The 26,794-nt window shown below is 39.9% G+C and overlaps 1 protein-coding gene across 1 annotated transcript in view; it reads left to right on the top strand.

Moving 5' to 3' along the window:
- EHD4 (EH domain containing 4) overlaps positions 1-24,355 on the top strand; it is a 32,464-nt gene extending 8,109 nt beyond the window's left edge. The window contains exons 3-6 of the mRNA XM_074584644.1: positions 4,724-4,821; positions 13,460-13,872; positions 17,891-18,055; positions 19,718-24,355. Of these exons, the coding sequence (XP_074440745.1) occupies positions 4,724-4,821; positions 13,460-13,872; positions 17,891-18,055; positions 19,718-20,254 (1,213 nt within the window). The 3' untranslated portion in view covers positions 20,255-24,355. The remainder of the gene's footprint in view (positions 1-4,723; positions 4,822-13,459; positions 13,873-17,890; positions 18,056-19,717) is intronic.
- The last annotated feature ends 2,439 nt before the right edge of the window (positions 24,356-26,794 follow it).

The raw sequence follows: 26,794 nt of genomic DNA, 5'->3' as shown, positions 1-26,794 counted from the left end.
AAAAAAACCCAAACCAGTACTAGGCAGGATAGCACTAACATAGATATATGTTTCTGTTACCTGAACAGAAAATCGTTGTTAAAACCAGTTTACAGAAAATTACTGAAATGCTCCATCGGCTGACTTGTTTGTAAGGCATTACGCCAGCTGGAACTCAGGATCAGTTTGGGCATAAATTCTCCTGCTCAATAAAACTGATAGATTAGTACTATTCTTAAAAACTACCATCCAAAAAACGGAAAAAAAAATATTTTCCCTTTGATGCTGTCTTGTTCCTTTCCACTGGTCTCACCAGAGGTCTTGGTATAGCTCTTTAAAATTCTGAATTGCTGGGATATGTAAAAAGGCCTACAAGAATGGAGACTATTTGAATATGCCTTCCGGATAAACACATACTCAAGCTGTTAAGTGTTTAATTTTGACTAGCTGGTCTTCAAGCAGTCCCATAGACCAGGATGATAGCGTTAGCTTGTGGGTGGCTGCTATGTATTTGCAAAAAAAGAGAAGGGTTGCTAAGGGGCTGTGAATATTGCTGTAGGTAACTTAAGTAGCAGACTAAATATTTCCATTTAAAAGTTATTAATAACTTGTTCGCATTGTGTGAGCAATCACCTTGTTTTCTTCCTGTATTTGATGGTAGCTTGACATGGAGGCCTGGCTTTGCAAGTGAATTAATCTAAATTGGTTCTCTTTTAACAATAAACTTTCCTGTTTGACCGATAAACACTGGCATATGTGTTAAAAGTTCATCATGTACAGACTTATCTCTCACTGTGCTTATTCACAGAAGAAAGTTTCTAGCCGATTATAGTTGGCTTGGCTATCGCTTTGCTGAGAGATAAGAATATGTGCTATGGGAAGCTGCAGTCAAGTCCTGTTCTAAATAATTTGTGTTTCAGGACCCCTTTCTGTGAGATTACTGCCTAAGTCCTGTCCTCCAGATCACTGTTCCATTTCTCTCTTTCCTCATCAGTGTGCTCTCTATGAAAAGTTAGTACAATTATACTGTAAACAGTATTTTGCACAATAGTCAAATATTGACACAGAACATGTAATAATACTAAATGTTTGGATGAATAGGTTACATAATTTATCTGTCTAGCTAGGTGTCTCAGCTCCTGAATCTTAGGCAAGCAAGACTGTTTGCTAGCTAAAAAGATGTACATTCAAAATAACTGACTAAATTGTTCCAGTTCTTTTGGTGACTGTGATATTGTTATATTGCAGCACTGTAAGTAACCTTATCTTCCCCAACATTCACATTTGCTCCTTAGTTTTGCAGCAGAGATCTAGGTGCTTATATTCTTCTAGCACCACCCTTGGTCTGCCACTGTGATCATATTGCTGCTTTTATAAAACTGTCAACTCATTTCTCTTTCCTGCTTTACCTAGTTGAAAATGTCTTTCAGTATCTTTGAGCAACTTCTCCCTATCTTCTTTACCTGCGATCATACTACATATTTTGCTTTGTCTTCTCTCATTTGCCATACTGGCAGTGACAATGCTTTATAACCAATATTTTGTTTTTCACTTCTGTCTTAATAGATTTCTTTCTACTTCTCTCTTCTCCTCACCCCTGCTTTTTTTTTTTAATGATTTTACAATCCTAGTATTTTATTTTGTGCAAAAACTTAAGGTATTACTTTTACAAGGCTATGAACCCTTCGGTCATGAAATTACGTGTCCTTTTTATCTAAATGTAACAGGAAAGGAAGCAGTGACTGAGGTAATGGAGAAACTAAGAACAAACGAGAACACAGTAGCACAATCAAGGCTTGTACTTGCTAATTAGCCTTATTCATTTATTGATGTTACCTTGCCCCTTTTTTCCATGATCACTTCATATTTCCCCCTGTATCTCACTGCTTGTGGTAGATGTATGTCTCTGTAAGGCTTCTGAGTGCAGAAACTTGTTTTTTATTTCTCTGTCCTTTTAAGGAAAGTTGGGGGTGAAGGTGATGGGGGCAGGACCTAGTGTGTTAAAGTAAGTGAGGAAAGAATATTGCAGTATACCATAAGATCACCGAAATAAATTGGTGCTGCTGAGAAGAAACACATGGTCCTGCTCTGTTCTAATGGGTATCTGAATGGACACAAAAAGGAGTATAAATTCTTGCTGGATTCTTTGAGTCATCCAAGTTAATCTAAAAAAAACCACAAACCAACAGATGATTAGAATGCTGTTGATTTTATTTTTGCAAACTGTAACTTATTTTTGCAACAGTAGTCTAAGATCGCTGGGTTTCTTTAACAATAGTTTTATAATAATATGAAAAACATGACAGTATCAAAGGTGTAATGTGTCATAAGCAGTTACAGCCATCTCATTTGCACAACTTTTTGTAAAGCTTTTTTTGTGAAGGTCTATTGTTTAGGTAGATGGTAGGTAGTTTTGCTTTTTATGATGCAGAACTTAAAATCCAATTTCATACAGGTCATGTAAGAAATAGTGGTTCAGAGCCAAATCTCAATGTCAAAAAGAGAAATTCAGATGCAACTAGCATTACAGCTTTAAGTTGTCTGAAATATTAGTTTGATGTAAGACTTTTTTCAATCCATCTGTTGTCTTTAGATTATGCATATATTCTAAAAGCTACAGCCAGTTAATTCTGAGTTTATCCTTCTATTTCATATCCATTTCCTATATACTTTCCTCCTCCTTTTGCCACTAATGACTGCTGCAAAGACTACAGTGTCTTTCGATTTGAGGCCTGTGGTTCTCTATTTTCTTGCACAGCCTTTTCCAGCTGTGCCAGTTTGGGTGATGCCTAAGTCAAAGTACTGCCATATTGTTCAGCTGAAATAATAGTGCCTGTCTTGTCATGAAATAGGTCTAGAAACATCTCAGTGATACTAAATGAGTGCCGGAATTTCTGAAGTAAAACAAAGCAGTAAGCAAAAACATAGATCACACCTCAGTCTTTACAGTGTTCCAAATTTATGAAAGCTGCTTCATGTTGTGGGTACTAGTGATGTATGTTTTTTGTAATTGTTAACATGGTCAAATGTATTTTCTTTGTCACTTATTTTGCATCCACTGTGCTTCCACAAAATGTGTTTGCTTTTACGCAGTGTCTCCTTAGGCTTTCGAAAAGTTAAAAAAAAAATAAAAAATGTTATTTTATTCAATAGTACCTTACTGCTCTTTCAAAAGCATCTCATAAACTTTTGAAAATTAGCCCTAGTGCAAAAGTCTGCTTCAGGATATGCAGTATTTTCTACACCTGGTGTTCCACTAAAAGAAAAAAAACCAACCAAACACACACACAAAAAAGAGAAAACAAAACGAAAAGGGTAGTGCTGTTTCTTATTGGGCCAAGATGGCTGCTGTTTCCTTATCCCGCCTTGGGTTTCAGGGAGAGGTGTAGCTGATGCTGCCGTTTCTGTTGTACCCGAGAAGGGATGCTGTGTGCTTTTGTTACAGACTTGTTACTACAAGGTCATCTGAAAACAAGGTGAAGCGAGGTGTAAGGATTTTCTTTCTTCCTGATTTACTTTGAATCACCTGGCTCTGCCACCATGTTACCTGTCCAACAATAGCTTCAAAATTTTGATGTATCTTACATTTTCTATCTGATACTTGACTGCTTGAAATCTTCCTAACTCAGATTATCTTTGGTCTTAAAGTTCTTGTTCGACCTTGGCAGGGTTAAGGTTTTTCCTGTCAGTGATACCCTGTTTCTTGAGCCTAGTGTGCCTTCTGAAGTGATGGGTTAACACAGGGCGGCCATCTTAGGGCCTGAGCCTGCGGCTTAACCCTGTGCTGGGCCGCTGCCGCTGGGACACTGCGCTCCGCGGCTTTGCGGGAGGAGGGTGGGCTACAACGTCTGCTTGTTAGTGCGGTCCTCAGCTGCTACCCGATAAGAAGATTAAGCTCTTAAACAAATCTCTTACGGGCAGTTTGTGATGAAGGGAGGTGAAGTTCTGCAGTCATGAACTAGAAGCGTCAGAGTAGTTTGGATTTCACACACGGAGTGTTCTGCGTGACTCTCAGCGGCCTCGTGAATTATTTATTCTTTCATAATACCACCATTGAATTTGCCTCCTGTCGCACAGGCAGGGGGGTATTGTTTAGAGCATGCCGTGTGTAATTTGAACTCTCAGTTCCTGCAGCGCGAAAGCTTTTGCTTGGTTTGTGGGAGAGATACTGTTGTTTTCAGTCCTTGGCAAGGCCCACCTAAGGAGGGTGGTGGGATAGAGATGGGGACCGTTCAAACATGTCTGGAGCAGGTGGGAGGGTGACTTGCCAGTGACTGGAATATAAACCATATCATCAGTATGGCTTTTTGCCTGCCTCCCTTTTCTTTTGAGTCTCTTTGAATTTGGGCAAAAGTTGGAGTACATGAAGAATTTTTTCTTGTGTATGCTAATTTTGGTCACAGCAAAATATTTGGTTTATGCAGCCTTTTTAATGTTGCATCTATGGACCATGTTGTCAGCTCTTGCAAAATTTGGAATTTTATCAGCACTTAAACATATGGTTTTACAAGGTTTTCCTGTGTGGTGTTCTTTTTTTGAGAAGCTCTCCATTTACATTTTGTTTTCTTAAAATGTATGGTTGCCAAACATAGGGGTTCATTAGGACTTCAGAAACTTTTTTTTTTTCTAAAAATCTCACTTGAGTCTTTCTAAAAGCAGACACATAAAGGGGAGCTCTCAAGAGACAATCCATATGTGAGGTAGAGCTACAGTTAATGGTTACTCTTCTCCTCCTTTCCTGCAGGTTCATGTGTTCTCAGTTACCTAACGAGGTACTGAAGAGCATCAGTATTATTGACAGCCCCGGCATTCTCTCTGGAGAGAAGCAGCGCATCAGCAGAGGTGAGTTGCAGGGCTTGAAAATAACCGAGCTCAATCACTATTTTTGCTGTACTGGACAAGTCATCATCCTAATCTGTTGGGGGCCTGTTTTAGTGGTATTGAGTGGTGGTGTGTCTCAAACTTTCTTACTACAAGGCTTATTAAAATCATGTTTTAAGTCTGGAAGTAGGGTCTGGAATTTTTACTCTTGAAAACTGATGGGGTTGGGATTTCTGTTATCCTACTGCTGTGGCTGCAAATGGCTATAGTTGCATGGTCTGTTGACTAATTAGTGCTTTGACACTCCTGAGAAAAATCCTTATTTCCATCATTTTAATTGCTTTCCACAAAGTAATAATGAATGACTCATAGTATTGAAGTTCATGAATGAAGAAATGTTTCATAATAGCAATAGCTCTTTACACTGGTCATGTTTAAAAACTAGGTTTGGGATACAAATAAGGTGTAGACTAAGGTTGCTCAGTCATGCCATAAAGTAATTTTCAGTCAAAAGAGCTAAGGGAGCAGGAAGAGGGAATGAGACTTTTTTTTTTTTTTAAATAAAATGAAAATTCTGTGAAGAACTGAACCCTGCTTTTAACATCTCTTTAAGAAATTAGCTTGGCTTTGAGAAACTACTAAAACAAAACAGCATTATGTAAATAACTAACTTTCTTGTTTCCTTCAGCTGCATTTAAGTGCACGTCCGAGGTTTCTGTGGAGTTGCAAATGGTAGCAATCCAGTGTGTGGCTTATGCTGCCCTCTGTTTTCAGACCTTTGCTTAAGAAATGGAATCTTGTGTGTTTTGTGTCAGTGGGAGGGGGAAGTAATCAGTTCTTTAACATATCACACCTGGTATTTTCTGAGGAAATTCTGGAATGAGAACAATATATGGCAGCTGTGCAACCATAGTCTTGTCTTTACGTTGCACTGGCAGAATAAGAGACTAACTTAAGACTGTCATCTAAACTATGCTTGCTTAGTAAACTGGTCTACTAGATGTTTCTGGATGCTTTGTTCAGTGTCTGAATGTTTTTTGTCCTCTTTGTTGCTCATATAGTCATGTAAAGCATTTATCATGGGGAGAGCTGTGTTTTCCTATATGTGATAGATAGTGAACTAGCAGAGATGAACAGCAATGAGTGCTCTACATCTGTGCAAGCAAAGGCTTGAGTGTTGTAAAACCAGATGAGTAAAACAAATACTGTAAGCTGGCACCTTTTTCTATGCAGAAATGACAAAGTGTATATAACTCATCATCTTTAATCTCATAAGATGTCCACAAAATATTTAAGTCTCAGTTTACACAGCCAGTCTGATAAAAATCAAAGATGGTCTTAAATCTCCTACTCCTGCTTCTCCATTTTGGATTCCAGCTCCCTTTTTCTTCCACCAAGAAAAACCAGGCTCATCTTTCTCCCTCTCTGCTCCTTAAATTAAAAGGAAATGATGCTTGGCAGCATTGAAGTCTCTACTGCCACTTCCATAGTAGTATGGAAGTGTGCATGAAATGAGCAGAAAGCTAGAGCATCATATTAATATGCCACTGAAAAAGTGAGCAATTGTGTGACAAAATTCAACACTATTAGGGATTCCTGTGGAAGGCCCAGACTTCATGTGTGGGACAGAGTTGTGTTTCACTCCAGGTTATGTTTCACTGGTAGCCCTGTGTTGCTTAAAGGACCATGGCTCTTTGCTACCATCTATAATTCCTGTTATAACTTAATAAAATACATGACTTATTCCTTTATTGTTTAGAAACTCCGTTTCTTGATGGTATGTGCCTTATCAATTGTTTTTATGGCTGAGCTGGCTTGCCCTTTGATAAGGTAGACTCTTACCCAACTTGACAGTGCACAGTCATAACCTCAAACTATTATCTGTTTCACAGGCTTTCACTTGACTTATTTGCATTTCATGATTTTTTTTTTCCAATGTGTTAAGGATTGTCTTGAACGTGTAACTTAGCATAGTTCTTTTATCACAAATGTGGTTCTCCTGTATGCCGTAGCACAAGCAGTGTGGTTGTACCACCAATAAGGGTTTGGGAGTCAGCTTTAGAACACTGTTCTCTCTGTGCCCCAGGTTTGCAGGGCAACTGCTGCCAAGGTTTCAGGTTTCATATTCTTAGGCATCAGCATACAGGAAGTACCTACAAGTCACTGTATGGACCTATTGCATGCTCTCATGGTAGGCAATACTGCACTTGCCCACGTCAGAAATATTGCATAGTCAGATGCGTTTCCTGTATGTGACTTTCGGGCTGCTTATGCAGTTTCCATACAGGTGGTTTTGTGGAGTACAAACTTGACTTGTCCTATGGTACTGCACATAGCAAGGCCTGTCTGCCCTGCTTCATGAAGGAGTCGGACTGACTTCAACGTATTTATGCTAAGAGTCTAATTTAACACGTTTTGAAGTTTGAGTTGCTTAGATTACTTTTTAAATCATTGTGTGCAAGTGTAAGCATGATCCTGCAAGATGTTTTCTGCAGTCCCTAAATGTGTCCCTGTCAGAGAAGGTTTTGTTTGTACGCCCTCAGACCAACAAAGGTTTCTTCCTACAAAATGTGTGTTGTTACCTTTAAACTCACTGGCTGCTGCTCACTGAAATAAGGTTGCAGCTGGTGTGCTTCGCTATGGGAACTGCCATTTCTTTTTACTGTGAAGGTGATTACAGCCTTAAACATAGGGGTGCTTTTCTGTGCTTGCCAGGAAAACTCTAAATACACAGAGTGATTATTCAGGATTTCTTTTCTGACAACTTCACAATTTTATATTTCAAAATTTTATAGTTCAGCAAATTTTTTAAGCCTTTGGATTCGTTTTGGTTTTTCTTGTGAATCTTGCTGGTATTTTCTAAATAATATATATGAGATTTTTCATAATCCAGTAATGGAATGTGACATTTAATAACACCTGTTAAGTATTCTTAGATGTTTTCTGTTCTGCATATTATTGGTGTCTGTTCATATCTGAGTTATTAAATTAACTTTCTAGAAGTTTAGCTTGTTTCTAACATTGAGCAGCAACTTTTCTTATTGGTGATATTCTAATGTGTTTGGTGGAAGAATAACATTATGAGATCTCAGTGTAAAACCTTCACTCTTTGCTGTTGGTGTTTCCTTCTATCTTGCCGTGAACAACTGCTTAACTATTTACCTTTGGATGGACGTAACACCTATATAATGATAGAATTTAACAGGTATCACTAGGAGTAAGGTGAAGCCTTTGAGACCAAGAAAGCAATTGAGTGTAAACTTTCAGTTTTACAATGCAGGAAAACAGTAAAGGGACCACGTAAAAATACCGGATATGCGCTATTTCCCAGCATGTTTTTATTTATAACTCTGGAAAGCATCCAGACTTGGATGAAGGGGCTGATTGCTTTCTGAAGGATCAAAAATACAGAGTGCAACATTCAGAGCTGTCTCTCTTGACACACCTTTCCCACATATGTTGCCGTCAGGAGGATATGCCAGAAGCTTCCTGCCTGTTCAGGGTCTGCTCAAGTGGCTGGAGCAGAATGTGCAGATGTGTGCCAGCATTGTGCCCTGTCAGACAATGCCTGTCCCTGTGCTGCTTCTGCAGCATCACTGGTGACGTTCACAGAGACCATGTCAGACAGAAATGTGCGTATGGTCTGCAAGATTTGGACGGAACAATGAGCATAAGCAAAGGAGGAAGGTGAAGCAATGTCTGGCAGGGTGTGGGGAGGAACTGCTTTTATAAAGGGGGGTTGGTTCATGATTGAGTGGCAAGAAGCCAAGGGTGTCCAGAAGTATGGGGAAAGAGCTCAGAGGAAAATGGAGGATATTGGTTAGCTTGCATTTTTAGAATTGGAGTTACTTAAATACAAGTAATTTTCTCGGTTCAGTCTGGCTTGTGAAAATGTAGTCATAGATTAAGTAAGGTGATGTATATAGTTGCAGCATTGCCTCAAGCTTTGCCTTGCAGTGAGACACTGTACATTCTTCTTAGGATTAGTCCCCCAACAGGAGTGCAATAAGAGTGTTACCCAGGAGTGCTAGGTTGAGACAGGCTTTCATTAACATAACTGGAAACTTCCATCCTGGACTCCAAAAAGTGCATCTTTCTATGTGGGACTGAGCCGCGTTTGAAAGACTGGGACAGTTTAGATGCTCGCCTGTGGCAAAGCATTAGAAGAACAGCAGATTGGGGAGGTGGGAGAAGGCTGCTCTCATCCACGTCCAAACTGTGTGTTGTAATCTTGGTCGTGTGGTACTTAGACAGCAATGGCAGGTGGGATCTCTCCAGCACTCTGCCCACCTCTGATTCATCTGGTAAGTGGATATTGTTCTCTGAGCTTGGAGGCTTCTCATTGCAGTGTTCATCTGAGAGTTGCCTCTCTTCTGCTGTGCCAGTAGTGCCAGCCCCAGGGGTGGAAGAACTGGACGCTCCGCCTGTCTGCTCGCAGAGGATGGATGGAGCCAATCAAGCCTCCTTAATTGTTTTCTGAATTGCAAAAGCATTGGGAGATGGTATTAGGTATTAGGGCAAGGTGGAAATAATTTACCTCCATCTGGGTTGGGGCAATCCCAAGCACTGATACAGGCTGGGCAGTGACTAGCTTGAGAGCAGCCCTAAAGAAAAGGACTCGGGGCTGCTGGTGGACGAGAGGCTCGACATGAGCCATCAGTGTGCACTAGCAGCCCAGAAAGCCAATTGTATCCTGGGCCACATCAGGAGAAGCGTGGCCACCAGGTCAAGGGAGGTGATTCTCCCCCTCTACTCCACTCTCATGAGACCCCACCTGGAGTACTGCATCCAATTCTGGAGCCCGTACTACAAGAAAGATATGGATGTTCTGGAACATGTCCAGAGAAGGGCCACAAAGATGAGCAGAGGGCTGGAGCACCTCTCCTATGAGGACAGGCTGAGAGATTTGGGGTCGTTCAGTCTGGAGAAAAGAAGGCTCTGAGGAGACCTTATAGTGGCCTACCAGTATCTTAAGGGGGCCTACAAGAAAGCTGGTGAGGGACTTTTTAGGATGTCGGGTAATGGTAGGACTAGAGGGAATGGATTAAAACTAGAAATGGGTTGATTCAGACTGGACGTTAGGAAGAAGTTCTTCACCATGAGGGTAGTGAAACACTGGAACAGGTTGCCCAGAGACGTGGTGGAAGCCCCATCCCTGGAAGTTTTTAAGGCCAGGCTGGATGGGGCTCTGAGCAACCTGATCGAGTGGGAGGTGTCCCTGCCCATGGCAGGGGGGTTGGAACTAGATGATCTTTAAGGTCCCTTCCAACCGTGACAATTCTGTGATTCTACCTTGGTCCCACAAAGGAAAGCCTACTGGTTTTTTTAAATCTTTATTACTAAATGGCACAGAAAATTGATCCACATTCATACTGTGTGATTGCACAGCTGTATCTTTGAGTATGGCTGGTGGCTGTCAAGCATGGGGCTTGTACTTTGCCCTGTGCTAATGACACACGAGAGCTCACGATCATTCCTCTTGTCAGTGTTTCCAGAGCTAGTAACCCTGGAACAGTAACAGTCTCTCTCCAACTTTTTCATCTCTTCCTCATTGTTCTGTGTTGTTCTCCTCTGTGGTCTCTGCTCAGCCTGTTACTGATGCGTGACAGTTATGCCTCTGTTGGAGGCACCAGTTTGCTCCCTCCCTGCAGCTTGGGACCAGCTCTGCAGTGCTGCTGGTGAATCACTGCTTTCCTTTGCCCCCTAGCTGGGTACAAGGGAGACTTGTGACTTTCTAATATGCATTTGCAAGTAGATGTTGTACCTCGTGAGATATAGATCCTCAGGCTTGATATAATTGCTGACATCAGTCATTGAAACAAACCTGTGAAGAAATAGCAACAGTAGAGCAGCAAGAGGCTGAGAAGTAGCAACAACAAATTTTTTTGGTCAGGTTTTCCAAACTGCTCATTGTTGACCTAGTACTGCTGCAGTTTGAAAGCCCTAATCCATACGCATATACTGGATATAACAGGACCTAGATGCGTTGTCTCTCAATTTCCTCAGCTGTCCTATGTTTCCTTTTAAGATTATTGCTTTGACTGATGGGATAGATCTGCATTTTGTTGTCTGTGGGTACATGGTGGAGAAAACATGAAATCAACCACATGAAACCCTTGGCTGAAATATTTAACCATATATCACTCCTGTGTAGTTCAGATATACTCTAATGTGTAACCACTGAATCTGTATATACGATAAGTTCACTTCTAATGACAAATTTTAATTAAAATTAATAGATTTTTTTCAGATTTTTTGTGAGGTCTTTTTCATACCGATTTTCAGCAAGCGGACTTTTCTTTCTCAAAGCAAATGTTTCATTAAAGTTTAATTCATTTAAAATAAATTTATTGCTAATTAACATATGCTTGTTGACTGTACAATTGTTTTTACAGTTCAAAATCAATCAAATGTATGGTGGGAATTTATTTATTTAACTAGCCTTATAAGTCACCTTCTTACATACCCATTTGTCAAAAACTTAATAGAATTCGACTTGCTTCATTTTGCAATTTTATGTATTTCATTTCAGGCAGATTTCCTTCTACATGAGTGAAATCAGAACAGATTATTGCGTAGCTCGGATTTGTGCACTGTTGCAACTATATTGTGATATGCAATTGACATACAAGATCTCGCTTCTCCCGTTCTTTCCTGCTAAATTTCTATAAAGATAAATTATTCATACTGGTTTTGATAAGATTGTTAGTGTAAAGGGAGAAGAGTTCTCTTCGAGATGTGTTTTGTGCAGCTCTCCTCCTTGCCCCCACCTTTCATCTTATGTTTAGCTCTTCAGGAACTAGTCACAGGAAAGAAAGAACACATGAAAGCACCAGAGCGGCATTATCTGCAAAGGGGCACTCTTGCATTCCTTAGAAAGTAATCCTTTTAACAGGAAAGGTTATGTTGGGCTTTTTTTTTTTTTTTTTTTTTAGTAGCCAGTTAGTTAGTCTGACCTGCATCCTTTTGGATGCTAATAATACCTTTTTAGAATAGACCTCTCCTTTCAGTATGATCTGTCTGTGCTGGATTTTAAGTGAAGTTCTGTGATCTTTCTGTGATCTCTTTTGGGAAGATGAGGGGCAGGTAACCGGGGACACTTTCTTACTATTAACTAGAGTTTCTGGATTTCATTTCATATGCTATTTGTCATTTTTAAACACAAAATTTAAGACTGAGTTCTCTCGTGTGTTGCTGAATATGCACAAGTATGCTCCATGACAAATCCGGAGTTCACCATTTTTCCTATTGCTTTCATGTATGTCAGCTTTCCTTGGTGTTGGCCCTAATCAGGTTGTACCAGAAAGCAAAAAAAGTGGATTACTTTTGCATTCCCTGTTAAAGACCAACAACTTGAAAGTATAGTGAATAATGACTTGACTGAACCAGCATTGTTTTAAGAAAAGCTGAGAACTTTACGATGTCCCCAAATTTTTTTCTTTATACTGTTTACAAGATGCTAGGGAGAATGAGGAGTGATGAAGAGTGTTTTGCTTGTATCTGGACCAGGTGTATGAAGTGTTTGTATAATTGGCTCATGTATGAGTAGTCTAAGTGGGTTTTCTTTGCTGGGGGATTGAAGGTTTAAAGGCTTATCTTACTCAGCTGAGAAATGACCAAAGACACTCTGGAGGGCTCACTGGTGGTAACTGAACTTTATTTGTTGTTGGCATTTAAATATATGGTGCTGAGGGCAAAACTGTTGATTCTGTTTGGGTTACTTAACATTGCATTTGACTGCTCCCTCTTTTAGCTCTGATTTCTTTCTGAGAGGAAGAGGAGGGGTGGGATGTCGGCTCACAGCTCATACCTTGCTGTTCCTTACTCAAACAAGATGAGTCACATCTGGTGACTCTCTGTGGATTAAATGTGTCACTTCTGAATAAGGGCTCCTGAATACTGTTTATTATGTGGACTAGGCTACCAGCTGCATTTATAAAAGCATTCAGACAGGAGCTATGAATAGGCTTCCCTTTAGAAAGTCAAAAAGTTTGTTTCAGATCATCAGAAAGGTCACTGCTCATTGTGTTCTGTAACCTGTCACGTCCCCAAAGCTATCAGCAACATAGGCCTGTTACTTGTAAATTGGATCTGTGAGTTTGCTGTGGTAGAAATAACAGCAAGTGTTGCAGTGCAAGCAGAGATGAGTTCAGAAATGGTTTTAAAATCCAAATATTTTCATTTGCTGACTTACGCTGGCATGCTGCTCATGTGCTGTTTTCCTTTTTGGTACAGATAGGCAGTGCTACCAAAGTGGGCAGTGTTAACAGTGATGAAAAAAGCATGTGATAAGAGCCCCACGGAGCTGCTTCGCTTGGGCTCTCTGCCAGAGCCAGAACTCCTGGAAGAGGCAAATATGGGTGTTAGACGGTAACTCACAGCAGCACAAAAGATAGTGACATAGGAGGTGGGTGGCAAGGTTGAAGGAAGGGCAGTGATTAAAAAAAAAAAAAAGGCAGGAATAGTGAGACCGGTCTAAGGAAATGTAGAATACAGTTCTCCTGACCTCATTTTCCACAGATGCCCTCTTCCAGGTGGCCCGTCTCCTCTTTCCCCCCCCATAGATGCTATGATGCCCTTGTTCTCCATCCCCGGCCCTACCTTCTCTGAGACTTGCTTTTCTGAATGGTATGACTGTAATAGTGTGTCCTTCCTTCAGGCTACGACTTCTGCCAAGTCCTCCAGTGGTTTGCTGAGAGGGTCGACCGCATCATCCTCCTTTTTGACGCCCATAAGCTGGATATATCTGATGAGTTTTCAGAGGCTATTAAGTCATTCCGGGGCCAGGATGACAAGATTCGAGTGGTGCTTAATAAGGCTGACCAAGTGGACACACAGCAGCTGATGAGGGTTTACGGTGCACTCATGTGGTCCCTGGGAAAGGTGATCAACACTCCAGAGGTGCTGCGGGTCTACATTGGCTCCTTCTGGGCCCATCCTCTCCGAAACACAGAGAATCGAAGACTCTTTGAAGCCGAAGCACAGGATCTTTTCAGGGATATCCAGAGTCTTCCGCAGAAGGCCGCTGTGCGGAAACTCAATGATCTCATTAAGAGGGCGAGACTTGCAAAGGTAAGAAAGGATAAAAACCCTAAATTAATTGAATGAGCAGTCTCTTCTGTCCTTCCAATGTGTCCTTTCTCACCCTTCCTGATCTTTCTCTGCATATAAACTGTGTGGTTTTCAGCAAATGGATTGAATTGTCAGTTTTTCAAGGAAATCCTATCTCCCGGGATATAGAAGCAAGTAGGAGGAAATCGAGACTTGTACTGGGATGCCTCCCTAATTTTAGAGAAGGGATTGGATGCTTTTTAGGCCATTAAAGCTATTGTTTAACAGGTGTGGTGTTTTTTTTTTTTAAAAAAAAAAAAAGGTTGCAAAAAACCACAGTCAAAACTATTCACATGCACGCATGCAAACCTCCATATGCTTTTTTGCGTATTAATGCCTTAATGCATATTGTCAGTCAGCTGCTGTGGAAAGATGCTTTGACTAAATGCATTTTTGTTATATCCTGGAATACAAGACTGATTAAAAGCCTTACTCTTGCTGAAGCACAGATACTAATGAATTGGAGAGGTGCTTGTGCATTAGATTGACACTCTTGAGCTTCTCAGATTATGTCTTCTTCATTCCAAGTCACAGACACTTATGTGATACAAACTTTGTGTCATCATATCCATGAAAACCCATCTTGTTATGCAGGAACATGAGTTATGTGCTGCATCGTACGTAGCCCCTGTCACTGTTCCCCATCTTTTCAGCTCTGGAGAAGTACATGCATTGGGTGCAACTTGCAGTCACTAACTAGTGCGCATGGGCTGTCTGTATGTGACAACACTGTGTTGGCCATTTAAAACCTGTTTAATTTTTTTGATAGGTCTTTAGTTATCTTTGATAAATGAGTGGATGTCACTTTAAAGCCTTGTGAATTATCACCAAGTTTTAATTACCTATTTGTAAAACCTTCTGGTTATATTTTACACTAATCTTCAGACTCAACACTTAATAACACTAGCTTCATCTGTTCTTTCTTCTCACAGCCTGACTAGAATAAGCTTTGGTTGCCATCCAAAATACTACCTTACCTGTTTCTCTGATTCTGCAGGGGATTTCTTTTATTGTAGCACTGCAGCTGCTATTAAAATAATAGTTAAAAGCACTGCCAAGCTTCTTGTCGTTTTGTAAAGCTCAAGAATAAAATGAAAATTGTGATTCAAGAATTATGATTTGTCATTTTGAAAACTGGAAAAGAAGGAAAACTAACTTCAGAATGCTTGGGGAGAAAGCTAGTGATACCAGACCGTTGGCATTTCCTATGCAGCTATCAACCAGAATGTGAGTTGAGTTAATGCAGTTGTCTTGGAACACATTTTCATGTGGACTTCTAAGCAAAAAAACAAAGAGGACTTGCACTTAGATTGACGGAAGAATAGTAGTATGTCCTATACCGTCGTATCCCACCTCCTATGTTGGCTTAATTAACTCTCTGAATATAACAATACACTTAAGTTGTTTTGGGGTTTTTGTGGCCTGAGCTTTAGGGCACCCCATAGCAGTTGCTTCTTTGAAAATTCGACTTAAAATCACATTCCTTATGATGTTGTGTTTGAAAGTTGCTATAATCTCAATCTATTTTGTGGACGTTGGTGGCAGCTTTTTGCTTTCATTCGTTACAATTGTTTTGAAACTGGAAAAGTCAGATGGATCATTTTTAGGTGTTTCTATGTAATGTAAAATAAAATGGATAAAAGTGAATACAAAATACAATGCTCATAGAGCATTCTAATTAGGCAGATATGGAAGGGGAATAAACTGTTTATCTACACAAAAGCAGCAACGTCATCTTTCCTGTGTTGTCATTCTATCTTCCAAACTGAACTCAAACTACTGACACTCAAAAAAATCATTTTTTACAGTGTTGTGTGGTATTTTTTTGTCCTATTAATCTCTTCTAAAGCATGCACAGTAACCAAAAACAAAAGTAAACTTTAACTTGCAGTCGAATTTGAGCATTAGCTTTTTTTTTTTAAGTCCTGTGACTCACTGTCCCATTTTGAAGATGGGAACAGTTCTTATCTATAAGAAACACATGTGCCTACATGCAGATCTTAGGCCATGTAGCATACACATGTGAAACTGCTACCACATACTGAAAACCGCATACTTTTCTGGTTTTGATAGAAGTATTATTTTAAGCATAAGATCCATAAAATTGCTTACAATTATTTATAAACTCTCTTAGAAATATCCTTGTTGAATCTCTTATAATCATAGAACAGTTTGGGTTGGAAGGGACCTTTAGAGGTCATCTAGTCCAAAGCCCCTGCAATGAGCAGGGGTATCCTCAACTAGATCAGGTTGCTCAGAGCCTCATCAAGCCTGGCCTTGAATGTCTCCAGGGATGGGGCCTCCACCACCTCTCTGGGCAACCTGTTCCAGTGTTTCAGCACTCTCCTTGTACAAAATTCCTTCCTCCTTCTGTCATTCTGGAGAAATACTCATGTCTACCCTATCAGAAAATGTGATGGGTTTATGCAGAAACCCTGCTGCTTTATGCTGTTAATTGTTTTTCTCCTCTGTAGAAATTGATATTTATCTGCAATTAAAATTCATGCACTTTTTCTAGATATGAGGAAGTGATGTTGAATGTATATTCTTGTCCATGTGAAAGTTGGGATCTTAAGACGTGCAAAGAAGAAGTGGTTACACCATATTTCTTTAAAAACAAGAGATTTTTTTTTCCAGTTTCCATTAACCCTTCTAAATAAGTAAGGAAAGGAATGGGAAAGCAGTTTCGCTGTACAGATTATGTGTTAGGCTTGTACAGAATACTATAAGGTGCATTCTGTGGTGTTTTGGTAGGAATTAATTATACTTACACCATATCTATATAATCACTTTTTTCTGCAGATGCTTCTTGCAGTAGTCTGTCTTTCCCCATTCTTCAGAATTTCAGCTTTTTACTGTACAATGGTTTGAGAGACATTCTCTTTTTTTTTAATGTGTTTTTCTGTGTGTGTGAAAACTGTATGTAACTTCTGTTTTGGCAACAGCTACATCCTGATTTTAATGAAGAAAGGGCTGAGTTCTGTTGTGGAGCTTAGGAAACAGTTTGATTACTTCAAGTTATGATAGAAGCGCATTGCTTGTTAAAGAAGCCAGCCCTTGAGCTTCCCTCCTGTCGGTCCTGGGCAAGGACACGGATCATTGTGTGGCCACACAGATCCTTTTTTTGGTGAAAGGTGGTGAGAGCGTGGTAAGGGAAAGAGATGAATGGCTCAGGAGTAAGGGTGGAAGGAGGGTGCGTGGGCAGGACGGATGTTTTGATGGCAGTGCTGGGTTATCATAATCATGACAGGTGGGAAACTTGAAGAGCTCTGTAAGTATCAATGTGTTTTAGGAATTGTCATTCTAAATTGTCTGTCTTTATATGCTGGAATGGCTCTGCTTTTCTCCCTAAGTCTTCGCAAGGCAGCCATGGCATGCTGCTGTTACAGCATACTGACTGCTCTGTCATCCTCTTGTGGCTGCATAAATATAGACTATAGGTACTCACTTTTCTGGGAGTAAATAGGAAGGAACGCAGCGTCACTTCGATTAGATAGCTCTGCCACTTAGTTCACTTGGATTACTTGAGACATTATCCCATTGCCTCTCACAATAATTAGTGAGGCAAATGGAGTTACAAATCTCTACCACTGAGACAGATGGACTGGTATGGCTGGTGTTCTGTGTATGATCCATGCATGCAGTGTCAGGACATGGTTTTGGGGCCTTACTTTTGCTCTGACTGTTGGTACTGATAGAATGCTGTACCATGCTGTTTCTTAAACTGCAAATGTACATCTGTATTTCTTTTAAATGTGTTTGCTTTCTCTCTGCCCCTCAAGGAATGCCGAAAGGAGCAAAAGCTAGTTGATAACTGTTCATATAAACATGAAGTTCCAGAAGCAATCATTGATAATATCTTATCCTTGAGCTGACTTAGGGAAGCATATTGTTTGTTTCTTTTCATGACCTGGGTAAAGAACACTAATGCTAAGTGTAGGTAAACAGTAGTATTGATTTTATTTTTGCTGCTTCTTAGGTTCATGCTTATATCATCAGTTATCTGAAAAAAGAAATGCCCTCTGTATTTGGAAAAGAGAACAAGAAGAAGGAACTGATCAGCAGATTACCAGAAATCTACATCCAACTGCAAAGGGAATACCATATCTCAGCAGGGGACTTCCCTGAAGTCAAGAAAATGCAGGTAAGCTGATAGATTATAGTTCCTCTGAAATAATACTTTCCAGCAGGATTGCTGAATTGGAAGAGGTAGGACAGAAGTTTGGTCTGACCATGGGCTAGTGATGAGTGCGATGGACAATGTTTTACAGATTGACGCTTGTGTATCATTCTTACAGTTTATGTGGTACATTTCCACTGCTCATCATAGTGATGACTGTCTGATTAACCTATCTATAGGGATGCACAGGTTTCTTTTATGAATTAAATATTTAACGTGGAAATCAATTATTGGCATGAGACAGTAAATTATAGATGAAGCACAGGTCTATTTCAGCTAAGTTTTTTAGGCAGGATTGTTGGAAGGTTTCATGAGTTAGGTTTTAAAAGGGGGTTGTCTGGAAAAAGTTGACTCTTTCTTTCCTTGACACTTTTCTTGGTGATGGGGAATGAGAAAATGAGAGGTGATCATTTGTCAATTTGTATATTGAAACAAAATTTGAATGGAACTTTATAAAACTAATAGTGCATGTCGTTAAGCCTCAACAGCAGATGGCAGCAAATATATGCATGAGAGATCAGTCACTCCTGTAATGAGGATTAAAATGGTGAGAAAACAAAATTGTGCCAAAACAGATAGCAGATTTGACCTTTGCTTTCTAAGATCTATTGCGTATCATAAATTTATCCTGATCGGTTGCTGTAAATCAGGTGATTGTGTATAAATGTCACCTGAACAGTGACGGTTGCTGGTTGGCAGTTTTCCTCTAAGAAATCCGAAGTTCTGTGTGCATGGGCAAAGCCACTCCTGTGCTTCAGTTTTCTTGGGTTCATATCGCTATAGTTCTGCTATGTATGGGAGCAGGTCCCTGAGACAGATGTGATTTGTCAAAGCAGTTTAACAGCATTTTGAGAGGGGACTTAGGGGGTTGCGTTTGGGTTTTTTTAACAGTTTCCACTGTAACTCTTTCTTCCTGGCTATCATTTTGCATGTAGAAATCATTTAATAATTGCCTAAAGCGTTTTTAATTTTTCAGTGCTCTGGTATAAAACATGCTTGGACTTGTGTTGAAATAGCACATATCACCTAGTTAAACATCTTGTTGAGGTTAGTAGAAGTTTACGGACAAGATGAAAACTCAGCAGGGACCATGGGACTTATGAGTTCTGGCAGCACTTCTATAAGTATCCCAACTCAGTTTTTCTTTATTGGTAAAGGACATTTTATGACCTAACCACAAATAAGAAGTTTAATCTACAAAGTCAGATCAATCCTGCAAATTCTTGTATTTATTTTTAACTTAAACACTTGCATAAGTGCTAGCAGAACTGAGGGCCTACTTGCATACCTTCTTTGATGTTTGGAAGAAAATCACCAAAGGGAAAGTTGTTAGGTAACATTCATCAACTGCCATGTTTTTCTGCTTTGCTGCTTTGAAAATTGTATTGTAAATGTAATTTAATAGACCAGCTCATACACTGTTGAAAAATTGTCTTAGTGTATTTCACCAGTATATTAGGTGTATGATACATGTGTCAGCTTTGCTTCCCCTTCAAGAGGGGTTTCAGTTATAGAAACTGCTTCAAAAGATAACAGACTATTTTAATTTAAAGCCCATGCCTTAACCTGTTTCAGTGTATTGGAAGTTTTTCTAACTGCTGTCACTGAAACCCTTGTCATTGACAGGAGCTGTTGGAGACTTGTGACTTCACTAAATTTCACTCTTTGAAACCGAAGCTAATTGAAGCTGTGGATAACATGCTGGCCAACAAAATCGCCTCCCTGATGAGCCTGATCAGCCAGGAAGAGAGCAATATGCCCACAGAGATGGTACATGGTGGTGCATTTGATGGCACCATGGCAGGACCCTTTGGCCATGGATATGGAGAAGGTGTTAAGGAAGGAGCTGATGAAGATGAATGGGTTGTTGCCAAAGATAAACCTGCTTATGATGAGATTTTCTACACTCTGTCACCAATCAATGGCAAAATATCTGGGATCAGTGCAAAGAAAGAGATGGTGACTTCTAAACTACCCAACAGTGTCTTGGGGAAGATCTGGAAACTTGCAGACTGTGATGGTGATGGGATGTTGGATGATGAGGAGTTTGCATTAGCAAAACATCTCATCAAGATTAAACTGGATGGATATGAACTTCCTGGCACGCTACCTTCCCACCTGGTGCCACCATCTCATAGGAAACCTTTGCAGACAGCAGAGTGAAAAGTGCAAGGAGAAGAATGAGGATTTTGGAAATCTTTCTGTGTTGAAACCACCAAAATTTGAAATTAGGCTTAGATCCTTAAACCTCACAGCACATTTCATGCAAGTTACTGAAATTAGAAGCATAGTAGCAGGGAAACATTCACGTACTTGTCCCTGCTGACCTTCACTGAGACATGCTTATCACAAGTGCCTTGTATAGATCTATCATAATGTGTGATGGTAAGGTGAAAATGTTTCTGTAGTCCTGCTTCCATGTCTTGCTGCCTTTACAATCATAAAGCAGAAAAGACCATGTATATAAATCACTGACCTTCACCAAAACTAAATACTTTTACCAACTGTAAGTTTCTCCAAACTGTTTTAAATAGTGCAAGGAAGCTCTAAATGTTAAATTCACCTGCCTATGCAAGGAACGTTTTCTATGCTAGAAACATACTTTAGGCATTGAGTGAATATCAGCATCTCTATAGTTGAAGGAAATTTTATTTTTGTTCTTTTTTCTTTATTTAATTTGAGGGCAGAAGAAGAGAGAAGAGTAATGGAGAGAGTCTTTTAAGTGCTCAGAATATGAGCAGACTTGTTTTAAAACTTGATTATAGCTAAAACTGCAAAATATTAAAATTGTTCAATCTGTCATCATTGTGTCTTGTTAGAACTGCTTCTCCAGTTTTATGCAGCACTATATACTCAGTATTATCATTAGAAGAACTAATGTTCTTTGTTCCTTGGATTTGTAGTCTCTTTTGAGCTTTCAGTTTAGCTGCTCTGCAGCCAATAAATTCCTGAATTGTTCAAAGTGACAGCAGAATGTTTTCATAAGCTTTAAAAAAAAAAAACCAAAATCACGTTTCTATTGGAATCAAGCCTCACTTTCTGTTCAGAAAAGGCGCATTGCTCAAAGTCAGCCTCTTCAAAGCACATCAAATTGTCTCGGGAAATTTTCATTGGTATTACTTTCTATTTACAGATAATTATACAGTTATCTCTATATTTTTTTTATATATAATATTTTTAAGAAAAGTTCTAAACTCTTTGTTTTGCCAACATGTAGCTGACAACCACAAAAGAGAGTGGATTCTTTTGGTGGCAGATTTGAAAGATGGGGAGGCTAACAGGCATCTTTACATTGATTGTAATAAATGACTGGTCCCTCCACATATTATTCCTTTATTGAAAACAATCCGTGAAAGGAATGGATGCTTAAGAAACATTAATTTTTCTAACAACACAATCAAAGTTGAACACATCGGCTGCTTACAACTGATTTTTATCAGTACCTTAAAAGAACGCGAATTTTTGGCCCTGTGAACTTGAGTCTTTCAGGGAGGGCCAGTTCTTTTCTAAAATCAAACTTGGCAGTCAGTTTTGCTTTATGCATGTGAGCAGGAATTGACTTGTATTCCGTTTGTAGTATGAAATACCCTACACATCACAGGTACTGTAGTTTTGACTACTTTTTCTTTGAGTCTCAGTAAGTGGTAGCAGTAGTGCCTTGTGAGACGGAGCAAGCCGAGAAGTGTTTTAGCATCCTTGCAGTAGGGGTGGGGAGGGAAGTAGTTTGGGTATTGTCTCCCAGTTAAGATTTTAGTCACACTTACATGTTCGGATTTGTACATGACCTAAGAAGAGCCTCAGCTTGTTTTTTCAAATCGTACATTTGTAGGTTGTCAGTCAGGTTTAATACTTCAGATCTTTCCAGACCTCTTATCTTTCTGCATCTGTTCTATTCTGATGTGAAATTACTTTGAACTTTGCCAGGGCTGTACCACGGGAAAACAATGAAACTATTTTAAGTAATGACAGAAGAACACCTTTACCTTGCCAGCCTTCCAGGCCTGTATCAAGGATATCCTGGCATGGTTAAATTGTTCTTGAGGACTTGCTTGATTATTTTTTTTTTTATTTTTTAATTCTTAGGTTTTTCTCATATCATTCAAGCATACCAACTTTATTTCTGTTAGACACAAATTAGGACCCAAATTAGCCTTAGCGCATCTCTGTGCGCTTTAGTAGAGCTGTGAAACTTGACTGTGAGTCTATCTGTGTGACTGTACATCTGCAGAGTAACTGATTTTCTATGTAATTTATTTTTGATTGAACAAAAAGTAGTCTATAGACATTGCAGGAGCTGTTTTTTAAAAAAATGGGCTGCAGATGTAGTAATGTATGCTTGTTTGTGTGTAGTGTCTGCAGTCAGAAAAAAATTCATATGCTAATGACCAACCTGGCTAGCTTAATAGGGAAAGCAACCAGGAGAACGAAAGTAAGCTTTGTGTATTGTGACTACTGTAGTGTGGGCAAAGCTGAGAGGATCTGGGAAGATGCTCATCTTCTGTCTGCCTGCCTTACCTCGCTCTTCAGCAGCACAGAGTTCCAGGGGTGAGACCGTGTTTTGAGTTCTCACTGTGTGTAGCTTCCAGGGGTGATGTTCCAAATGCATTGGAGTCATGTGATCCCACGCCAGTAGAAACATCTTCTTTCAGTGAGAGAAGCAGGATAGTTTCTCAGTGACTTTATCATTCTAGCTTTATTGGTAGTAAAATGGAGAACACAGCCTTTTCTTCAGTCTCCATGACAGTGTGCTAACTTGGGTGTAGGGGAGACAAATTGAAATGCATCATTTTGATAAGTTAAAATATTTTGTCTAGATGGGGTTGAAATATTTTGCTTTGGTTTTCCTGTAGAATTTGGAAGGGGAATGCACAAAGCACGTATAGGAGTAGAGGTGGATTTTCTCTCTTTATCTGGAGGAGTAGAAGTGCTTCAGGATTGGCATGTAAAGCTACATGCATAAATGTATTTCTAGACATGTGGTGCAGTGCACTAGCATTGTCCTTGGTCGATAGGAATAAAGTACATTTCATCTGGACTTTAAACAGCAGCTTCTTGCACAGCTAAACTGATATAGTAGGTTGCTGTTGCTCAGGGGAAGGGTCCTTTTTTCTCACTACCTCCTCACCTACCTGTGGGCCTACTCCATTTGCCTTCCTGGCTCTCTGGCTTGTCAGATCTGCAAGCCTGTCCAGTTAGTCAAACCAGCCACACACAACAGTTTGGATACTGTTCTGTGGAGTTAGTGAGTCTATGTGTTAGGAGCATGAGAAGTGAGCAGGATTGCCTTCTCTCATGAAATAGTGCTCAAAGTAGTTATTGGGAACAGCAATATGAGGTAGCCTTTGGTGTTCGGTTTGATGTTACTAATACCTGCTGAAGAAAGACTAAGATGTTGGATTTGTTGGCCTTTTTATGCCTAGGATTTTGATTACATTTGCTGCAAGACCATTCAAAACTGTCAATAATTCATCCTGTGAAATCAGTGCCCACTGGTGTAGACTGCTGCCATAAACCAACGTAGGGACTGCTGCTTTTGCCTCTTCTGCAGCTATTCCACAACAGAGTTTTAATTCCTAGCCCTAATTCTGTTCCCACAAAAAGTAATTAGAATTTTGTTGTAGATTGGAACAGAAAACCTGGGGCTGCTGCTCATAACCACACTACAGGACAGTGAGAGTCTTTTAAAGCTGTGACAGCTTGAAAATGGTGAGTTTACAAAGATTTGTAGGTCAGGGTGAGGTCCCAGTTGTTAGCTGGGGATGGTATGGATTTGTGAGGAACACGGTCTCAAAGCAGCAGTATCCAGTCCCTGACTTTCAACATCATCATTCATCTCCAGTACTTGAAATGTGCCCTCTTTTTCTTCTTCTCACTTCTTTCCCTTCACAACGTGCACTGCTTTTTATGCTGTTGTAGTTCAAGCCGAGTTTGAAGTGTATGATTTGATGCGTATGTGTAACTTAGCACTGAGAGAATGTACACGAAATTTGTTTTCAACTTCACATGCTCACCTTTCCTAATATTTTTGTTAAACACTGTATTTTTCACTTCAAAGGCACTCTAATTTTTGAGGGAAGGCTTGATCTGTGCAGTGTGCTTCAGTTTGTCCAACTAGGCAAACAAAGTTGTAAGTTCATTATCGTTGCACTTTTATTACACAATAAATTCCTTGCAGATACTGTAATATATTTTAATATGCTTTGTAATCATTTTTAGAAAGTGGTGATAAAAATTGCTGATTTAATAAACTAATATTGAACTACCTGAGATTTTCTTTTGTAAGCTTCTTTCTAGAAGGTAATCTTTCAGTGACTAGAATTTTATAATCCTGCTACTTAAGGCTCATAGGCATAGGAGCTATTTGGCAAGCTGCTTATTTTCCCACCTCGGTTTATGTATCCATAATAGGTTATGCCTATTTCTCTTCTGTGTCCTTGAACTTGTTGCTGAAATTACTGTCCACGCCAAGGCTTGACACCAGAATTAAATTGATATTTTTAAAGAAGGAAGAAGAAAAAAAATATCCCGCACCTCTTCATAATTAGCTTTTTATAGCAGAATGTAATTTTGGAATTTCTTAATGTCTAAGCATGGAAATTTCTTAAAGTCCAAGCATGGAAGATAAATCAAAAACTTCCTGTGTGGATTGAAAGCTTGAAGCTTAAGCTGAGGAGACGCTTTCTTGACTTCAGTGGGGCACTAACCTTGAAAAATAAGAGTGGATTAAATAGCAGTTTAGCAAAAATTACTTTGTTGATATGTTTGTCCCAAAAAATCCAAGGGCATCTGTCACACTGTGCTACCTACTACTTACAAATAACCAATGATATCAATAGAACATTCACATTAATGTTGTGCTTAAATTAATTCCTCCCACTCCTTTCCTCCTGTATACACATAACTTACTTGAAGTGTCTCCAAAGATAACATCTGTGCCACCAGGATCCTCCGATTAGCTACTGCTCCTACTAGTAGCAAATCCAAGTTGCTGTAGAGTTAGAAGGGTTTGTATGTAGCAGCGTTAGCAAGCTGGGATGGTCGTGCTGCTGGTGGTCACCCCCTATGTCACATGAAAGTGTCTCCCCTGCAAACAGTATGTCGTGGGTTCCTGGAGGCCACGCTGCTGTTGAGTTGCAGTGACTCATTTGAGCTGATCCTTATAAAAGTCAGAACTGGTTCAGAGAAGATGTAGTTTTAAAAATTCGTGGGGGTTTGGGTTTTTTTAGTAGAATGTTGTTTTACATACTCCACATACAAGGCATTTCAGACTTTGAAAAATTTGCAGCACGCTTCATGGTTAGATGTTTTGCTCTAATCCACAGTTTATGTTTGGAAAACTGGATGAATATCTACACTACTAGTTCAACTGTAAGTTTTGTAGTAATTATTACTTCTAATATTTGGCACCCTTAAACTGTGAAATATTTCTATGTATGCCTGCCATGCCATTTAGTTTCTCCAGACTTTGTTATTGGCTCCCATGTTTGGTGTATTTGTAAAGGCTTTGAAGCAGACGCTACTTTATTCTGATCTTCTCTCACCCAACGCTGTATCATGCTGCAAGTACTAACTGTGAGTGCAGAGGACCTTTTAGAAAGCTTCGTCCGTGGGCTAGCCTGCCTGTCTTGGGTAGGAAACCCCAGGAGAAAGAGCTGGCTGCCTTGCCCTGCTTAAGCAGATGAACAAACATCTGCTGAAGGTGCCTCTCTTTGCTTGGGATTCATGGCGATGAGCTGCCTTCTGGGAATAAATGCCCAAGCCCAGCAAACACCTGTTGTGATCAAAACACAGCCAGGAGGAGGTGTATGTGTTTTGCACAATTATATTCAGAAGTCCTGTATCTATGCAGCTTTTCTGACCTCGAGGGGAAAAATATCTTCTCTCGTGGAAACCGTGGTATTGAGATGAGTTCCTCTCCCTTTCCCCATAGGACTTCGTGGTGGCACAGATTTGTACCTGGTGACAGACTGTGGACTCACGGTTACCTTCTGGTCCAGTGAGTACCGGAAACCCATTAATGCCAATTCTAACGTGTTCTCCCACCTGTTCTTTGAGATGGAGCTTGTCCATGTTCTTTCCAAGGTGTTGCTAGCTTGGCATCCTGTGTTCCACTTCAGTCTGGAGCTCTGAAGATTTCATAGTAATGAAAATAGCTCATTTTACATGGATGGTATGTATCTCTCACCGTATGCTGTATTTCAGGTGCACTGTAATATTTCTATGTATGATTATCGTTTTTTATACATTTTAAACAAGAAACTGATGAAAGATGCTGCTTATGCTTAGTGATTTCCTATTTTGGATCATTCTGTGTTGGTTTTTTTTTCTCCAAATGCATTAATTTTTTGTCTAGTCTGAAAGTAAGAAATAAACCAACAGCGTAACTATAACCAAGAAGTTCAGGGCTTGATTTTAGCCTACAAAGGAGAGCAATTGCAATTTTTCTTCATTTTACACTACCCTGTCTTACCTCGTCTGCTAAAATTTGCACCCTTAATATTAACTGTTTATACAACGCTATACGTCTTTTGACAACTACCTCCAATCATTCCACGTGACTGGGTGGCCTTCACAATGAAGTCTGGACTGGGAGGGAGGCATGATTGCAATCGGTAATCTGCTGATTGGGGCAGTGGGGGACCAAAACCTATGAGCACACCGTGGGGTATGCCGTCCCTGCGGGTAGGGTGCAGTACGCTGGCA

Source organism: Larus michahellis, chromosome 4, assembly GCF_964199755.1.
Source record: "Larus michahellis chromosome 4, bLarMic1.1, whole genome shotgun sequence".
Lineage (NCBI taxonomy): Eukaryota > Metazoa > Chordata > Aves > Charadriiformes > Laridae > Larus > Larus michahellis.
Note: the sequence above shows the minus strand (reverse complement) of the source record. Positions and strands in the feature narration are given on the sequence as shown.